The 18,884-nt window shown below is 47.9% G+C and overlaps 1 protein-coding gene across 4 annotated transcripts in view; it reads left to right on the plus strand.

Moving 5' to 3' along the window:
- The window catches only part of ABAT (4-aminobutyrate aminotransferase), a 114,269-nt gene that overhangs the window by 90,704 nt on the left and 4,681 nt on the right, over positions 1-18,884 (plus strand). For all 4 annotated transcript variants that reach the window (XM_012448277.2, XM_012448275.2, XM_012448276.3 and 1 more), the window contains exons 7-15: positions 2,218-2,298; positions 2,889-2,981; positions 4,921-4,983; positions 9,612-9,675; positions 10,217-10,365; positions 11,495-11,632; positions 13,607-13,774; positions 15,025-15,171; positions 18,192-18,303. In XM_012448277.2, coding sequence (XP_012303700.1) covers positions 2,218-2,298; positions 2,889-2,981; positions 4,921-4,983; positions 9,612-9,675; positions 10,217-10,365; positions 11,495-11,632; positions 13,607-13,774; positions 15,025-15,171; positions 18,192-18,303 — 1,015 coding nt within the window. The remainder of the gene's footprint in view (positions 1-2,217; positions 2,299-2,888; positions 2,982-4,920; positions 4,984-9,611; positions 9,676-10,216; positions 10,366-11,494; positions 11,633-13,606; positions 13,775-15,024; positions 15,172-18,191; positions 18,304-18,884) is intronic.

Here is an 18,884-nt window from a genome sequence, read left to right on the forward strand (position 1 = left end):
TCTTCAAGAGCTGAACTATTCTGCATTCACTGGCTTTAACACATTTGCCACTAAATCTGATACAGCTGCATCCTTCAGAATGATAGCTTGTTCTGATCAGTAAAGGGTGACAAGGTTATTATAAGGATAAGTAGACAGGGCGAGGTAGCTTGTGCCTGTAATCCCAGCACCTTGGGAGGCCAAGATGGGAGGATCACTTGAGCTCAGGAGTTTGCGACCAGCCTGGGCAACATGGTGAGACCTCGTTTCTAAAAAAAAAAAAAAAAAAATCTAAAAATCTGGGCATGGTGGTGCACGCCTGTAATCTCAGCTACTCAGGAGGCTGAGGCACCTAGAACCATGCCTTTGTTTCAGATCCAGGAGGTGAAGGGTTTTCTTCAAGAACGCATCTGCAGGAGTGTGTCCTGTCCCTTGGCCAGGGTTAGTTTTAAGATATTTTTGGCCAAGATTTTAAGGTTAGAGCGCACTACAATCTGCATTTCTCAGTCAGTCACAGTGGCTCACACCTGTAATGCCAGCACTTTGGGAGAAGGATTGCTTGAGTCCAGGAGTTCAAGACAAGCCTGGACAAGATGACAAGACTCCATCTCTAACCAAATATGTATATATATATATACTGGAATTTGGTGGCATGAGCTCCCTCTGGCTGCATTTTTGCTCTGCAGCCACAGGGCAAGGCTGGCCTGCCCCTTACACAAACACTTCATCTCAGTCACCACACTCATTTCCTGGGCGACCCCCATACTGCTTAGAAATTTTAGAGCTGCCACTGCCTCATAATGCCTTTTTTCTTCTTTATTTTTTAAAAATTAGAGCACCATTTGTATGCAGTAAAATCCCCCTTTCTTAGTACACAGTTCTGTAGGTTTGGACAAATGCATAGGCATTAGTCACCATCAAAATCCAGACACATTTGCACACCCCTGTCCACAGCCACGTGATTGACAGTGGCCAACAGTTAGAAGCAACCTCAGTGTCCGTCGACAGGTGGATGAACAGTGTGGTCTGTTCATACAGTGGAATAGTATTCAACCTTAAAAAGGGAGGAAATTCTGGCCGGGCACAGTGGCTCACGCCTGTAATCCCAGCACTGTAGGAGACCAAGGCAAGTGGATCACTTGAAGTCAGGAGTTCAAGACCAGCCTGGCCAACATGGTGAAACTCTGTCTCTAATACAAATACAAAAATTAGCTGGGCATGGTGGCATGCGCCTGTAGTCCCAGCTACTCCGGAGGCTGAGGCACGAGAGTCACTTGAATCCAGGGAGCAGCGGTTGCAGTGAACTGAGAATATGCCTCTGCACTCCAGCCTGGGTGACAGAATGAGACCCTGTCTCAATAAAAAAAAAGGCGGGTGGGGGAAGGGAGTGGGGGAGGGAGAGAGAGGAAGGGAGGAAGGAAGGAACTGCCAAACTTCTTTCCAAAGCGGCTGCACCATTTTACCTTCTCACCAACTGGGAACAAGGATTCTAGTTGCCCTACATTCATAATAGTACTTGTTATTGTCCATTTTTGGTTTTTTTATTGAGGCTTTTGTTTTTTTTATTGAGCCTTTTTTTTTTTTTTTATTGAGGCTGAGTTTCTCTCTTGTTGCCCAGTCTGGAGTGTAATGGTACCATCTCAGCTCACTGCAACCTCTGCCTCCCAGGTTCAAGCAATTCTCCTGCCTCAGCCTCCTGAGTAGCTGGGATTACAGGCACCCACTACCAAGCCCAGCTAATTTTTGTATTCTTAGTAGAGATAAGGTTTCACTGTGTTGGCCAGGCTGGTCTCGAACTCCTGGCCTCGGGCAATCCACCCACCTCAGCCTCCCAAAATACTAGGATTGCAGGTGTGAGACACTGCACCTGGCCTGTTTTTCAGTCATTCTGATGGTTAAATATATAAAGAAAGAGTTTCACAGGAAGTTGCAGAAACCAGTACAAAGAGCCCTAAGTACCCTTTGCTCAGTTTTCCCCAGCGGCAGTAGCATCCTATATAACAACAGTGCGATATTGCAACCAGGAAATTGACCCTTTTATAAAACATCCACAGCAATCCTTGTGGATTTCTCTAAAAGGTTCAGGAAACCTGCCACGCCCCACACTGACAGAACATCACCGCCCGGCAACCCCACTGGGAGGCTTTTTGAACACAGCGGCTAGGAAAAATGCTGCTTGTGGGCAGGGAGCTGGGTCAGGCCCCCAGAAGTCACCGTTTGTCTCTTGGCCTTTTGCAGAGCACGTTCGTCAACAGACCCGCCCTGGGAATCCTGCCTCCGGAGAACTTTGTGGAGAAGCTCCAGGAGTCCTTGCTCTCAGTGAGTTCTGGAGTGGCAGTCCCACGGTCTTCAGATGCGGTAGTGGCAGAGAAAGGGAAAAATGGAGATGCAAACCATGAAGAATAAGGCGTTGTACGGAAATCCATCTCTCTGCGCCCATTCTTTCATGCAGAGTATTTTCAATTTCTCTTTTAAAGAACAGAAGGGATTCTTTGTGCAGGACAAAGGGAGCTGGGGAAACGCATATGTACCGCAGATAGGAGTTTTGCATATGTCCTTCAGTCCTGCCCCCGCTTCTCGGTTTTAGTTGTTACAAACAATTAAAGTCATTGGGAACCTCAGCGTCCCATCTGGAACGTGTAGGTGTCTTAGGCGGTGTCAGGTGTGTCAGGAGGGACACAGTGGGCTTTGCCACCCTTCTTTCCTCTCCACCAGCCTCAGGGCCTCCCTGAGCTTCTCCTCCACTCCTGGAAAGGCCTGAGTCCATCCTCCCAGTCCAGCGGCTTCCAGGACAGCCCTGGTTCCCTCCGTCCCCAGCGTGGCCCTGTGAAGATTCAGCCCTGGCCAGGGGAAGCAGGAGTGCAGGAGTCACGATGAGCCTCGGCTCACGGCTGTTTCCCTCCCTGCAGGTGGCTCCCAAAGGGATGTCCCAGCTCATCACCATGGCCTGCGGCTCCTGCTCCAATGAAAACGCCTTCAAGACCATCTTCATGTGGTACCGGGTGAGCTTTGGGGCACACACACACACACACAGCCTCCCCAGCACCCAGCCACATGCTCACCCCTTGTCTGACTGTTCATTCCAATGGACTGGAGTATTAGACATCAGTACCAGGGTTAAAATCCAGGGAAGGCCACTGCTGGATGGCACTTTCCAGACAGCCCAGTGGAGCATGGTGCAAAGGGCTGAGGCTTCGGCATCAAAATTATGTAGTGTGGGCTGGGCGCAGTGGCTCACACCTGTAATCCCAGCACTTCGAGAGGCAAAGGCAGGCGGATCACTTGCGCCCAAAAGCTTGAGACCAGCCTGGGCAACATGACGAAACTCCATCTCTACTAAAAAGAATTCAAAAATTAGGCCAGGTGTGAGGGCTCACGCCTGTAATCCCAGCACTTTGGGAGGCTGAGGCAGGCAGATCACAAGATCAGGAGATCAAGACCATCCTGGCTAACATAGTGAAACCCCGTCTCTACTAAGAATATAAAAAATTAGCTGGGCATGGTGGCATGCGCCTGTAGTCCCAACTACTTTGGAGGCTGAAGAAGGAGAGGGCTAATACCGTGAATCTACAAAGAATTAAAACAGATTTACAAGAAAAAAAACAAACAAACCCATCCAAAAATGGGCGAAAGATATGAACAGACACTTTTCAAAAGAAGACATAAATGAGGCCAACAAACATGAAAAAATGCTCATCATCACTGGTCATTAGAGAAATGCAAATCAAAACCACACTGAGATACCACCTCACGCCAGTTAGAATGGCGATCATTAAAAAATCTGGAGACAACAGATGCTGGAGAGGATGTGGAGAAATAGGAACACTTTTACACTGTTGGTGGGAGTGTAAATTAGTTCAACCATTGTGGAAGACAGTGTGGTGATTCCTCAAGGACCTAGAAACAGAATTTCCATTTGACCCAGCATTCCCATTACTGGGTATATATCCAAAGGATTATAAATCATTCTATTATAAAGACACACACACATGTATGTTCACTGCAGCACTGTTTACCATAACAAAGACCTGGAACCAACACAAATGCCCATCGACAATAGACTGGACAAGGAAAATGTGGCACATATGCACCATGGAATACTATGCAGCCATAAAAAATGGTGAGTTTGAGTCCTTTGTAGGGACATGGATGAATCTGGAAACCATCATTCTCAGCAAACTGACACAAGAACAGAAAATCAAACACCACATGTTCTCACTCATAGGCTGGTGTTGAACAATGAGAACACATGGACACAGGGAGGGGAGCATCACACACTGGGGTTTGTTGGGGGGTGCCAAGGGAAGGACAGCCAGGTGGGTAGGGAGGTCGGAAGGGATAACATAGGGAGAAATGCCAGATGTAGGTGACGGGGGGATGGAGGCAGCAAACCACATGCCATGTTGCTATGCAACAATCCTGCATGATCTGCACATGTACCCCAGAACCTAAAGTACAATTTAAAAAAAGAAACAGCTATGCAGTGTGACTATTCTATTTTATTTAAATATTTAAATTTAATTTTATTTAAATATTTTAAATTGCAGAGACAGAGTCCCACTTTGTCACCCAGCCTGGTCTCAAACTCTGGGTGTCCAGCAATTCCCCTGTCTTAGCCACCCAAAGTACTAGGATTATAGATTTGAGCTAGCACACCTGGCCTCCGTTCTTCCTGGCAAAACACATACAATCTCAGCAGATCTTAATCCAACAGATCTTCATCGTTGCTGATGGTGCTTAATGCATTCTGTGCGTTTGTTTCTTTTGTTGCAAGCATAGCCTTGTGTTTCAGTACAGACCTGTAACAATGAATACCTAAGATCAACTCCTGAAAAAGCACTTTCTACTTGTCTGGACTGAATATCAGTTTGGTTAGAAAGTTGAAGCCCCGACTACCCTAGAGCTTCTCTGAAATTATGTTCTGTTCTATTTTTTTTTTAGAGCAAGGAAAGAGGGCAGACAGGCTTCTCCCAGGAGGAACTGGAGACATGCATGATTAACCAGGTAAGTGCAGCTAGGTTTGCACCACATATATCTGGGGGAGCTGCACAGCATCCCTCGGGCTGTTGCGGGCTGGCTGGCGCTGTCCTTCTCAATTAGGAAGGGCCAGGCTGGGCACAGTGGTTCATGCCTGTAATCCCACCATTTTGGGAGGCCAAGGAGGGTGGATCACCTGAGGTCAGGAGTTTGAGAACAGCCTGGCCAACATGGTGAAACCCCATCTCTACTAAAAAGATAAAAATTAGCCAGGAGTGATGGTGCACGCATGTAATCCTAGCTACTTGGGAGGCTGAGGTAGGAGAATCGCTTGAACCCGGGAAGTGGAGGTTGCAGTGAGCCGAGATCGCACCACTACACTCAAATCTGGGCAACAAAGTGAGAGTCCTCTCAAAACAAACAAAAACAAAAGGCCACCTGCTGTGTCTCATGCCTGTAATCCCAGCACTTTGGGAGGCCAAGGCGGAAGGATCACCTGAGGTCAGGAGTTCCAGACCAGCTTGGCCAACATGGTGAAACCCCATCTCTACTAAAAATACAAAAATTATCCAGGCGTGGTGACTCGGGAGACTGAGGCAAGAGAATCACTTGAACCCAGGAGGCAGAAGTTGCAGTGAGCCAAATCACGCCATTCCACTCCAGCCTGGGCTACAGAGCAAGACTCCATCTCAAAACAACAAGAAAAAAGGAAGGGCTCCCCAGGCATTCCCAGTTTCCAGTCCGTTCCCTGGGTATCAAGGCTGATGGAGGCCAGGCACGGTGGCTCACACCTGTAATCCCAGCATTTTAGGAGGCCACAGCAGGCGGACCACTTGAGGTCAGGAGTTTGAGATCGGCCAGGCCAATTTGGTGAAATCCTGTCTCTACTAAAAATATAAAAATTAGCCAGTCGTGATGGCCCAGCCCTGTGGTCCCAGCTACTTGGGAGGCTGAGGCAGGAGAATCACTTGAACCCAGGAGCCGGAGGTTACAGTGAGCAGAGATTGAGCCACTGTACTCCAACTTGGATGACAGAATGAGACCCTGTTTCAAAAAAAAAAGGCCGAGTGGAGATCTCCCTGACCAGGTTTCACCAGTTTCTTAGGACAACTGCCTGAATTTGACAGGTCTCCAAAGGCCATTAACATATTCTCTAGAATAATCCAAATTGTCAGCAGGAATGTATACGCATGAGTATTCACCCCACTGGTGTTTATAGTAATAATAACCAGAAAAGACTAGAAATCACCAGTACTGGGGGAAAGATTAATTAAATGTAGGGATTCAAAGTGGAGCCAAAGAGGCCACTGCTGGGTATCAGAGGTGACTAGGGGCCGCAGGGAAAACCAGGCAGGTGGGATTCCAAGCTGCCTATTCAGCTTCAAGCAGAACAGGCCTGGCCTCCTCTGTGTTATTTATGAGGTCCCATTAAGATTTAGACAGAAGCGTCTGCTGCTTTAAAAATACATATATACTGTTTTATGATGATCTACAAACAAAAACAAAACAAAACAAGGCTGGGCATAGTGGCTTATGCCTGTAGTCCCAGCACTTTGGAAGGCCGAGGCAGGAGGATTGCTTGAGCCCAGGAGTTCGAGACCAGCCTGGGCAACAAAGTGAGACCCTGACTCAAAAAGTTTTTTTTTAATTAAAAAAAAAAATAGGAGCCACTGAACTTAATTACCCTCTGCTAACATTCCAATATTCTGCAGCAAAAATAGTTACTTAGGGTTTCTCTTGGCCTGGACGTGTTTGCTATATTGTGGAAAAGTAGAATGTAAATTGTATGGTCACTGTGCTTTCAAACAGGTAAATAAATATATAGGAAAATACTAGATGGAATCTTGCCAAAATGTCTATAGTGGCTTGCCTCTGGGTGGTGAGACAGGGTTGTTGTTTTTTTAAAATGCTTTTTTTTTTTTTTTTTTTGAGACAGAGACTCGCTCTGTCGCCAGGCACCAAGCTGGAGTGCAGTGGCATGATCTCAGCTCACTGCAACCTCCACTTCCTAGGTTCAAGCAATTCTCCTGCCTCAGCCTCCTGAGTAGCTGGGACTACAGGCATGCGCCACCATGCCCAGCTAATTTTTGTATTTTTAGTAGAAATAGGGTTTCACCATGTTGCCCAGGATGGTCTCAATCTCTTGACCTCGTGATCCACCCGCCTTGGCCTCCCAAAGCGCTGGGATTACAGGTGTGAGCCACCACGCCTGGCCATAAATGCTTTCTTAATATTTGTTTTTTCCTAACCACATCTCTTGCTAGCAAATGTACCTACACATTTCTCCATATTCAAATAAACTTACATTTTAAAAAGTTCTTATTTTTTTTTCTGGCCCTTTGATTATGGACCTTATCCTATCTCTCTTTCTCTCTCTCTCTCTCTCTCTCTCTCTCTCTCTCTCTCTCTCTCTCTTTCTCTCTCTCTCCCTCTTTTTCCTGAGACGGGTCTCACTCTGTTCCCCAGGCTGGAGTGTTGTGGTGCGATCATGGCTCAATGAAGCTTCAACCTCCAAGGTTCAAGCAATCCTTCTGCCTCAGCCTCCTGAGTACCTGAGGCTACAGGCACATGACACCACACCCAGCTAATTTTTTTTTATTATTATTTTTTGTAGAGGCAGAGTCTAACTATGTTGCCCAGGCTGGTCTCGAACTTTTGAGCTCAAGTGACCCTCCCGCCTCAGCTTCCCAACGTGTTGAGATTAGAGGTGTGAGCCACCTTGCCCGGCCTCCTACCGCTTTCTCTAACTCTGCTTTGCTTACTTGCTATCCATGGGCATCGTAGACCATCGACATTTTTGGAGCTCATTCCTCATCATTTGTGGCTGAATCCAAATATGCAAAATGATGTGTATATATTAATTACATGTACAATCAGGAGACAAACAAAAAAATGACAAGAGGCCGGGTGCTGTGGCTCATGCCTGTGATCCCAGCACTTTGGGAGGCCAAGGTGAGTGGATCACCTGAGGTCAGGAGTTCAAGACCAGCCTGATCAACATGGCGAAACCCTGTCTCTACTAAAAATACAAAAATTAGCCAGACGTGGTGGTATGCGCTTGTAATCCCTGCTACTCGGGAGGCTAAGGCAGGAGAATCACTTGAATCAAGAATAGCAGAGGTTGCAGTGAGCCAAGATCGTACCACTGTACTCCAGCCTGGGTGACAGAGTGAGACTCTGCCTCAAAAAAAAAAAAAAAAACAAAATGATAAGATGGTTTCTGGAATTTGTAGGAGGAGGTCTTAGGGTTTTTCCCAGAGGTCTCAGGGAATTGGTGCTCAGCCAGCCTGAGAAAATGCCAACCTCCCAGAGACTCGGGGTTCCCCACAGTTGCCTCTGAGGCACCTCCAGCGGTTCTGCCTGAGTCAGCTGGAAACATGTTTGGATTCCCTTGCTGAGCAAAGAGTCAGAAAACAATGCAAGGAGTGGCAGCTGTGCCATTTGCTTGGGGCTGGGAAGGGACAGGGCATCCATGCACCCCTCCTGAATCCGAGGTGCAGCTGCCATGGGCAAGCGCCCAGTGGGGCCCTCCCCTTGCCTGCTTTCTAGCACCGCAGAACTCTTCCAAAGGCCTGGAGCATTTCCTGCAGGGTGCCCGGCTCAGCCCCTTGCCTCAGGTTACCCTGGGAAGCAGGTGTGCACCCATCAACACCTGACCCGCCTGAGACCTGCAGAGGCCTGAGTAGTAGGAAGCCAGGAGGTGGGGAGGAAGTTGAAAGCCTGTAGAACAGGGGCTGAAAACCCAGGAGTCTCCAGCAGCTGGAGGAAGGTGGGCAGCGGGTGTTGTTTGGCCACCTATGGCTGCCACAGAAGGAAAATGGGTCCAAACGGTGCAGTCCTGGTGAGAAGCCAAAAGTTCAGGTATTTTTGTGAAATTTCTTGATTTTAAATTTTGCAACTTGTTTTTGAGACAGAGTCTCACTCTTGTTGACCAGGCTGAGGTGCAGTGGTGCAAACTCGGCTCACTGCAACCTCTGCCTCCCGGGTTCAAGCAATTCTCCTGCCTCAGCCTCCCAAGTAGCTGGAATTACAGGCATGTGCCACCACATCCAGCTAATTTTTGTATTTTTAGTAGAGACAGGGTTTCACCATGTTGGCCAGGGTGGTCTTGATCTCTTGTCCACGTGATCCAGCCTGAAATTTCTTGATTTTAACTTTTGTAACTTTTTTTTTGAAACAGAGTCAGGCTGGAGTGCAGTGGCACAAACTCGGCTCACTGCAATCTCCGCCTTCCAGTTTCAAGCGATTCTGCCTCAGCCTCCCTAGTAACTGGGATTACAGGCATGTGCCACCATGCCTGGCTAATTTTTATATTTTTAGTAGAGGTGGGGTTTCACCATGTTGGCCGGGCTGATCTCAAATGCCTGACCTCAGGTGATCTGCCTGCCACAGCTTCTCAAAGTGCTGGGATTACAGGCGTAAGCCAACGTGCCCAGCCTAAATTTTGCAACTTAAAAAAAAAAAATTAAGTATGTATGCAACACAAAACATGTGTGTCTTTGATATAGACTCAATGGTCCCATGTGTAACTTCTGCCTGAGAAGGATTCCTGGTTCTTCTGATAGATTTCTGTGTCCCTCTGGGCTTGCAGGGGCAACAATCCAGTTCCCCCATCCTCACAACTGTGACTAATGACCGATATGTCTTGGTTCTAGGCCCCCGGGTGCCCCGACTACAGCATCCTCTCCTTCATGGGCGCGTTCCACGGGAGGACCATGGGTAAGGAGTGTGCTCCCAAGGTGGCGTTTAGCGTAATAATAACGGCAGCTGTTGCGGCGGCTGACGTTGGCAGTTTACACATATTGTCCCACCGATTCCACAGTCTCCTGCAGAGTGGGGATTATTATTCCTGCTTTGCAGATGTGGAAATCAGGGTTCAAGAAGAGGAAGAATTTCTAAGACTATTCAGTGACAGAGCCGGGATTTGAACTCTTGACTCCATCTTCAAAGCCTGGGCTGCATCTGTGATTAATCGCAATGCAAACACGTACCCATGCACACATGCCAATTAAAGGTTCACAAGTTCCCGTTCAGCTTCAGGATGAGAACTGGGGTTCAGTATCAAAACATCTCATGTACTCCCCAAGTATTTACACCTACTGTGCACCCAGAAAAATTAAAAATTAAATGATAAAAAGAACCAGGCAACAGGCCTCCCTGCCCGTTGACAGCCTCATGCTGAAATGCCCATCATCTCCTTTGCAAAGATAAAAAGCGTTCCCCAAGCCAAGCGTCTGCTTTTCTGTTTTGCTGAACTCAGGTTGCTTAGCAACCACACACTCCAAAGCCATTCACAAGATCGACATCCCTTCCTTTGACTGGCCCATCGCACCGTTCCCACGGCTGAGATACCCTCTGGAAGAGTTTGAGAAAGAGAATCAACAGGAGGAGGCCCGCTGTCTGGAAGAGGTAATGCTTGTACCCTCGGGTTGTCCCTAAACACGAGTTCCATTGCTCTCGCCGCCCCAAGATGTGGCCCAGGAGAAGAGAAAGAGATGAAGGGTTTATCTGGGGATCCGTGTAGTGCTCCCCCAGAGGGACGTAGGGACACAGAGGCCTTGCATCCCAAATCTTCCATATTGGGAGAGGCCGTGAGACCGTTGTGTTTATCACAGCACCCATCACTCAACTCTGATACCAATTTCTGTATCACTTAAGTTTCTCGGGGACCAAGCATCAATGACTCTAAAATAAGAGAAAATAGATTTTTTGAAAAAATATGGGGTCAGGAGTTTGAGTCCAGCCTGGCTAACGCGGTGAAACCCATCTCTGCTAAAAATACAAAAATTAGTTTGGCATGGTAATGCACACCTGTAATCCCAGCTACTCTGTTGGCTGAGGCACAAGAATCGCGTGAACCCAGGAGGCGAAGGTTGCAATGAGCTGAGCTATTAAGCTACTGCAGTCCAGCCTGGGCAACAGAGTGAGACTCTATTTCAAAAAATACTTATATATACAAACAATAATAATATAGTCTTGCTAATCTTAATAGCAGCCACCACTTTCTGTGTGACACTGTGCTATATTTTCTCTTTGTGTGTGAGAGTGTGTGTGTGTGTACGTATGTGTGTGTGTGAACGTTCTCACCTTTATTTCTCTCAATATACCCGTGTTATAGCTATTTCCCACACAACAAGGTTAAGTGACAGGTGCATGTTCCGTGTAAAGCAGGCAGAACCACAGCTAAAACATCTAGCCCAGCAGTCAACTCATTGTGCCGCGTTTTCCCATTCAGTCCTCTCCATGACCCTGGAAGGTGGAGTCTGTCAGTATGCCCATAGGACACATCAGGAAAGTGAGGCTTCCGAAGGCAAAATAACTTACCCCAGGTTATTAGTGTGTATCCACCCAGGTGCTGGCACCAATCTCAAGTAGGATACATTCCCATCCACACATGAGGCTTGCAACAGAGCTAGGAAATGCACACAAACACATTTCCAATAAAATTGCATGGGGCTCATGGAACCCTAGATTCTCACCCACCGATACTGGTCGCAAGCCTCTGCCAGCGGTGGTCACTTTCACTTTTGGGATCCAGGTGGAGGATCTGATTGTGAAATATCGGAAAAAGAAGAAGACAGTGGCCGGGATCATTGTGGAGCCCATCCAGTCTGAGGGTGGAGACAACCACGCGTCCGATGACTTCTTTCGGAAGCTGAGAGACATCGCCAGGAAGGTCAGTGGACGGGGTCAAGGTTGAATGGAGCTGTGGGGCTTTCTGGGTTGAGTTCCCAGAGTAAAGGGCTAGCATAATCTCTGCTTTGGAGTCCCTGTCAACTTCCAGACTTGCAGAGGCTGTCTATCAGCATCATGGATGGAGAAGTTGGGGTTGGGGGAAGGATGGGAGATTCTTCCCTAAAACATATTTTTTATTTGAGACAGAGCCTCACTCTGTTGCCCAGACTGGCATGCAGTGGCACAATCTCGGCTCACTGCAACCTCCACCTCCCAGGTTCAAGCGATTCTCCTGCCTCAGCCTCCCAAGTAGCTGGGACTACAGAGGGTGCCACCACACCCAGCTAATTTGTGTATTTCTAGTAGTGATGGAGTTCCACCATGTTGGCCGGGCTAGTTTAGAACTCCTGACATCAAGTGATCTGCCCACCTCAGCCTCCCAAAATGCTGGGATTACAGGCATGAGATACCACACCCAGCCTTAAAATCTTTTTTAAAAATCTTTATTAATACATGATAGTTGTACACGTTTATGGGGTCATGTGATATTTTGATAAAAGCATGCAATGCGTCATGATCAAATCTGAGTAATTGGATATCCATCACCTCAAACATTTATCATCTTTTTTATTGGGAACATTCTAAATCCACTCCTAGTTACTTTGAAATATACAGTGGATGATTAACTATAATCACCCTATTGTGCTACTAGACAGTAGATCTTAGTTCTTCTATCTAACTGTACTTTTGTATACATTAACCAAGCCCTATTTATCTCCACCTCCCCATTAGCCTTGCAGGCTCTGATACCATTCATTCTACTCTCTTTCTTTATAAGGGCAATGTTTTTAGTTCCCACGTGAGTGAGAACATGCAACATTTGTCTTTCAATGTCTGGCTTATGTCATTTAACATAATGACCTGTAGTTCCATCCACATCATTGCTAATGACATAATTTCAGTCTTTTTAGGCTGAGCAGTATTCCCTTGTGTATATGTAACACATTCTCTTTTTCTTTTTCTTTTTTTTTTTTTTGAGACAGTTTCACTCTGTTGCCCAGGCTGGAGTGCAGTGGTGCGATCTTGGCTCACGGCAACCTCTGCCTCTGGGTCCAACCGATTCTCCTGCCTCAGCCTCTCAAGTAGCTGATTACAGGTGCATGCCATGACACCCGGCGAATTTTTGTATTTTTAATAGAGACAGGGTTTCGCCTTGTTGGCCAGGCTGGTCTCAAACTCCCGCCCTCAGGTGATCTGCCCGCCTCAGCCTCCCAAAGTGCTGGAATAAAAGCGTGAGCCACTGTGCCTAGCCGATGGTGTATCTGTACCATATTTACTTTATCCATTCATCTGTTGATGGACACTTAGATTGATTCTGTATCTTGGCTATTGTGAATAGTGTTGCAATAAACACAGAAGTCCAGGTATCTCTTTGACATACTGATTTCCTTTCTTTGCATTGCGTGTTTGTTTTAATGTGTTGTGCATATATAACTGGCAATCAAACCGGTAAGTTCATATATAAAAGTTGTAAGACGTGAGTTGATTTAACACGGACGCTGAGTTAGAAATAGCCCTGGTGATAAGCAGAACACAGCAGCTGAAGTCTGGGAAGCACATGTAAGGCCTCACTGTTGGACACAGCTCCTTCTGATGGGGTTGAGACCCGAGACGGAAGCCAGATGACATACTTTTCTGTGTTGGTGCAGGGAGTATTCGATGTTCTGGGTTTTTTTGTTCCAGCTCAGCAGTTTTAGGAAACATTCAGATACAGCTCTGGTAGGAACCACTCAGCTTAAGTGTTTTGATTAGTTTTGTTGTACACAGTTCGAACACATGGGGCTGGTCTGCTGTTCGGAAAACAAGCATTATGTGTGTGGACCTGGGGTTTGGCAGTTGGTTGGCTGCCGGGGGGTTATGAGTTTCTGGCCTCCCAAGGGTGTTTATTTCTCCCTCCTCTCTCTCTTCTGGCCAGCACGGCTGTGCCTTCTTGGTGGACGAGGTCCAGACCGGAGGAGGCTGCACGGGCAAGTTCTGGGCCCACGAGCACTGGGGCTTGGATGACCCAGCAGACGTGATGACCTTCAGCAAGAAGATGATGACTGGGGGCTTCTTCCACAAGGAGGAGTTCAGGCCCAATGCTGTGAGTCAGAGCAGCCTTCCTCTATATCCAGGGCAAAGAGGGGAGCGTCCCGTTCTCCTGTCTGTTCCTTTGTCACCATCAAGGGACTGGGTGGGCACCTACTGGGTCACAGGTTTTCTAAGACCCAGTTCTTATCAATGCAGTTAGCTGTGGCGTGCCCTCCCAGCTCTCTCCACAAGGCCGACTCTGGAATGGTCCACTGTCAGCCTTCTCCTGATTTCTCTGCGTGTACACACAAGAATATCATTAACAGCTGCCACTGCAGACTGAGCATTTGCTGTGTGCCTAGTTCTAAGTATTTCTCATATACTTTTAATCCTCCGAACAATCTAACCAAGTAGGTGTTATTTTTATCCTCATTTTACTAATGAGGATAAAATTTTACTAATGAGGCACAGAGAGGTTAAGTAACCTGTCCAAGGTCACACAGCCTATTAAGTGACAAAGCCAGGATTCCAACCCAGAGTCCATGCTCTAACCCACTACCCTGTGTAATGCCATGTGTACATACCGATTCACACACACACACACACACACACACACAGCCATCAGGGGCCAACGTCCTTTCACCATTCCTACATGTAGTTTATACCCTCAAGGTGCCTCATGGTCCAAAGTGGCTTCTGGTGCTCCAGGCATCACATCTCAATTCTAGGCAGTAGGAAAGAAAAAGAAGGGAAGGACAGAGCGGCCCCCTTCTTGTCTTTAGCATCCTTCCTATGAGTCTCACATAACATGTCTATTTCCAATACTTGACCAAGACCCAGTCACATGGCCACTTCTAGCCATAAGGGAGGCTGGGAAGGGTGTTTTAGTTGGCTGCATGGCTACTCTGAATCGTTCATGGAGGAGTAAAGTGGGTGACCTTTGAGAGTCACTGCCGGCAATCCAGTCCCAACTCTACCTATAAGCCACGTTTGCCTTAGACAAATTGCTTAGCCTCCCAGAACCTCAGCTTCTTCCTCTACAAAATGAGGGTTATAGGAGTTAAGGAACCAGCTGTCTTGGTTTCCTGGGACTGAGGGATTTCCCAGGGCATGGGACGATTTGGTCTCCCCATAGCAGTTCCTTCCTGCAGGGCTGCTGTTCGAAGAATTCAGTGAGATTGGATGTGTTCTCCTAGCCTCTGGTAGATGCTTACTAGGTTAGTTTCTCTCCTCTTCAAGAGAGGAGGAGGTGTGTCTGGGGGAAGTAACCCCTACAGGGTGTGCGCATGCGTGAACCCTTCCGACACCGCTTCCTCCTTCCAGCCTTACCGGATCTTCAACACCTGGCTGGGGGACCCGTCCAAGAACCTGCTGCTGGCTGAGGTCATCAACGTCATCAAGCGGGAGGACCTGCTAAATAACGCAGCCCATGCCGGGAAGGCCCTGCTCACAGGACTGCTGGACCTCCAGGTACCGCTGCCATGCCCTGCCCTGCCCCAGCCCCCACGGCTCCCCACAGCCTCCAGGACAACACTGGAGCTCTTCAGCGTGGTGTTGCAGTTGCTGGTCCAGCAATTCGGAACGGGCTGTGCTGTTTCTAGCCTCCGGGGCTTTGCACATGCTGTGTCCTCTGCAGGGAATGCCTCCCCATCCCTCCATCCCATTCCAACCCCTGTTCCTGAACTCTTGGTTTTGATTTTTCTAATATTGAGACACGGTCTAGCTATGTTAGCCAGGCTGGTCTTAAACTCCTGGCCTCAAGCGATCCTCCCACCTCAGCCTCCCAAAGTACTGGGCAGCACCTGCCGGCCGTAGTTACCTTATCTAGCTAGCTGGCTATCTATTTGAGACCTGTCTATCTATTTATTTATTTATTTGAGACCAAGTCTTGCTTTGTCACCCAGGCTGGAGTGCAGTGGTGAAATCTCAGCTCATTGCAACCACTGCCTCATGGGTTCAAGGGATTCTCCAGCCTCAGCCTCCTGAGTAGCTGGGACTACAGGCATGTGCCATCACACCCTGTTCATTTTGTATGTTGAGTAGAGACAGGGTTTCACCATGTTGGCCAGGCTGGTCTCGAACTCCTGACCTCAGGTGATCTGCTTGTCTCAGCCTCCCAAAGTGCTGGGATTACAAGCATGGGCCACCGCGCCCGGCCCTGGTTATCTTTTGACACCAAATTCAGACATCCCTCCTTTAAGAGGCCCCCAAGCACTCCCTCTCTCACCCTCTCTGGTGTGTTCATTATTCCCTCCTCTGTGCCACCTCTCACATACTTACCACTCAGCAGCACTGCTGTCCACTGCTGGGACTGGATCACTTTCTATCCTCAGGGTTTCATCATGGGCCAAAATGGCTCCTGGAGCTCCAGCCATTTCATCTCAATTCCAGGCAATTGGAAGGGAAAAGAAGGGAAGGACAGAGTGGCCCCCTTCTTGTCTTTAGCAGCCTTCCCAGAAATCTCACATAACACTTGACTAATAGCTGGTCACGTGGTCACTCCTAACCATAAGGAGGAGGTGTGTGAATGTGTATGTATGTGTGTGTGTGTGTGTGTGTGTGTGTGTGTAACTCACAGACATCAAGGGGTGTTTAAATGGAAGAGACTTTATTCTGAACCTCCCCAGGGCCACACTCTGGTGGAAGAGGGAGGGGTGTGTTCAAACTGCCAGCTCTCCAGTAATCGACAAGTGCAAGGAATGTGCTAGAATGAGTGCCAGAAGGACTTCTGAGCCTCAGTTTCCTCAACTGTGTAGACCAAACTGGGCCCTTCGTCACTGACAGGGGATTCAAGAGTGTGCCCACTGCCTGGCACAGGGGCTTATGCCTGTAATCCCAGGACTTAGGGAGGCAGAAGCAGGAGGATTGCTTCAGCCCGACTGAGTTTGAGACCAGCCTGGGCAACGTAGTGAGACCCCATCCTCCACAAAAAGAAAGAAAAGAATTGTGCATGTAAGTGTCTAGCACAGTTCCCGGCTCTGTCACCACCAGAACAGGACCGTGTCTCTAGTTTCTACCAAGAAGCTGCCGTGAAATAAGACTTGCTCTCCCAACTCAGTCCCCAGTACCCTAAAATTATCTGAGGTTTTCCAAACGCTTGTTTGCTGTCCTTCACATGGACAGCAGAGACTAAGGTGAAATCAAGGTCCTCCAGACCAGACGCCTGCATTCATCTCCTTGGCTGCTATAAAACATCATCACAAACTGCGTGGCTTAAAACAAGAATTTATTCTCTCACAGTTTGAAGGCCAAGGTCTGAAATCAAGGTTTCAGCAGGGTTGGCTCCTTCTGGAGGCTCTGCGTGAGAATCTGTTCCACGCCTCTCTCCACCTTCTGCTGGCTGCCGGGAAGCCCTCACGTTCCTTGACCTATGGATGCTTCCCTCTGCTTCCAGCATCACTTGTCATTCTCTCCACTGTGTCTGTGTCTCTCTGTCCAAATTGTCTTCTTCTTATAAAGATATCAGTCATTGAGCCGGGCGCAGTGGCTCGCACCTGTAATCCCAGCACTTGGGGAGGCTGAGGCAGGTGGATCACTTCAGGTCAGGAGTTCAAGACCAGCCTAGCCAACATCATGAAACCCCCGTCTCTACTAAAAATACAAAAAATTAGCCAGGCATGGTGGCGGGTGCCTGTAATCCCTGTTACTCAGGAGGATGAGACACAAGGTTGCAGTGAGCTGAGATTGTGCCACCGCACTCACTTCATCCTGGGTGACAGAGCGAGACTCCATCTCAAAAAAATAAAAATAAAAAAAAATACCAGTCATTGGATTAGGGGCCACTTTAATGCAGGAAGATCTCATTTTAACCTAATTATTTCTGCAAAGACTCTATTTCCAGATTAGGTCCTATTCATAGGCTCCAGGTAAACATGAATTTAGGAGGCAGTATTGTGGATTTTTTGTGTACTTACACGCACAATTTTTTTGTTTCTTTTTGTGGAGGAAAAAAAATCCACAAATACAGTCAATCCAGTATAGCTCCCATTCTCAAAGCCCTGAGGGAGGACAGGTATTTCTTCTAGAAGAACCACCACCTTTCTAGAAGCGCTGACAATGGAGACGGCTAACATCTTTGGAGCACCACCAAGGGCCCAGCCCTGGGCTTAGGCCTTAATGTGTGAAGCTTATCTTGCTAAAGTCTCACCACCGCCCACTGGGGTCAACAACATTTATATCCTTCAGTTTATAGCAGGGTAAATAGAGGTACTTAAGTGAGTCACCCAAGGTTATATAGTGAGAAAGAGACAGAGCTGGGCTTTGTTGTTGTTGGTGGTGGTGTTTTTTTCCCTCCACACAAGACAGATGTGTACAGCTGGGCTTTGAACCCCGGCCCAGATGTCACCAGAGCTCTTAACCCCCTGGAGGTCCTGCCAGTCCATGCAGAGGCCACGGCTGGACCATGGGAGGCCTTTGATGAAGCACAGCCATTAAGCCCAGCTGGTGCACAGTGATGGGCTTTGACGCTGGCTTTGTCTCCCCTACTGCAGGCCCGGTACCCCCAATTCATCAGCAGGGTGAGAGGACGAGGCACCTTTTGCTCCTTCGATACTCCTGATGAATCCATACGGAATAAGCTCATTTTAATTGCCAGAAACAAAGGTAAGGGGCCAGGAGCTGATGCTGAGTTTCATCTGATTCCAGTATTTCCTGCTGTAGCTGCAAAATGTTGCTAGGTACTCAGCAATATTTTGGGTGGGGGGTAGGTGGGACACAGGTCTAAAAATAGCCTGAATGCTCTTTCTCCAAAGAAGAGAACGTGACGCATGGGATTTCTTTATCCATTTATTTACTCGACAAGTGTTCGCTGAGAAGGCGAGTTGTAAGGGGACACTGGAGACAGTTACAGTGATGATGAAGACCATCAGAGCCCCTTCCTTCGGGAAGCTTGCAGTCTAGCAGGAAGGCGTGGCATTACACATGGCATTTCACAAACAGTCCATTGCAATTTTAAGTCCTGGGAAGGAGGAAATGGGGCTAAGAGAGCAAATAGCTGCAGCAACTGGTGAGGCTAGGAAATCAGGGAAGGCTTCCTTGAGGAAGTAGTATTTTACCCTAAGTCTCCATGAACAGGAATTAGCTGAGTGAAGAAGGTAAAGAAGAGCATTCTGGGCAGAGGGAAGGATGCATGCGATGGCCTGAGGAAGGATGGAGCTTACAGAGGTGGTAAAAGAGAAAGAAGG

This window comes from Aotus nancymaae, unplaced genomic scaffold (genome assembly GCF_030222135.1).
Source record: "Aotus nancymaae isolate 86718 unplaced genomic scaffold, 86718_ANA_hifiasm-v0.15.2.pri h1tg000049l, whole genome shotgun sequence".
NCBI lineage: Eukaryota > Metazoa > Chordata > Mammalia > Primates > Aotidae > Aotus > Aotus nancymaae.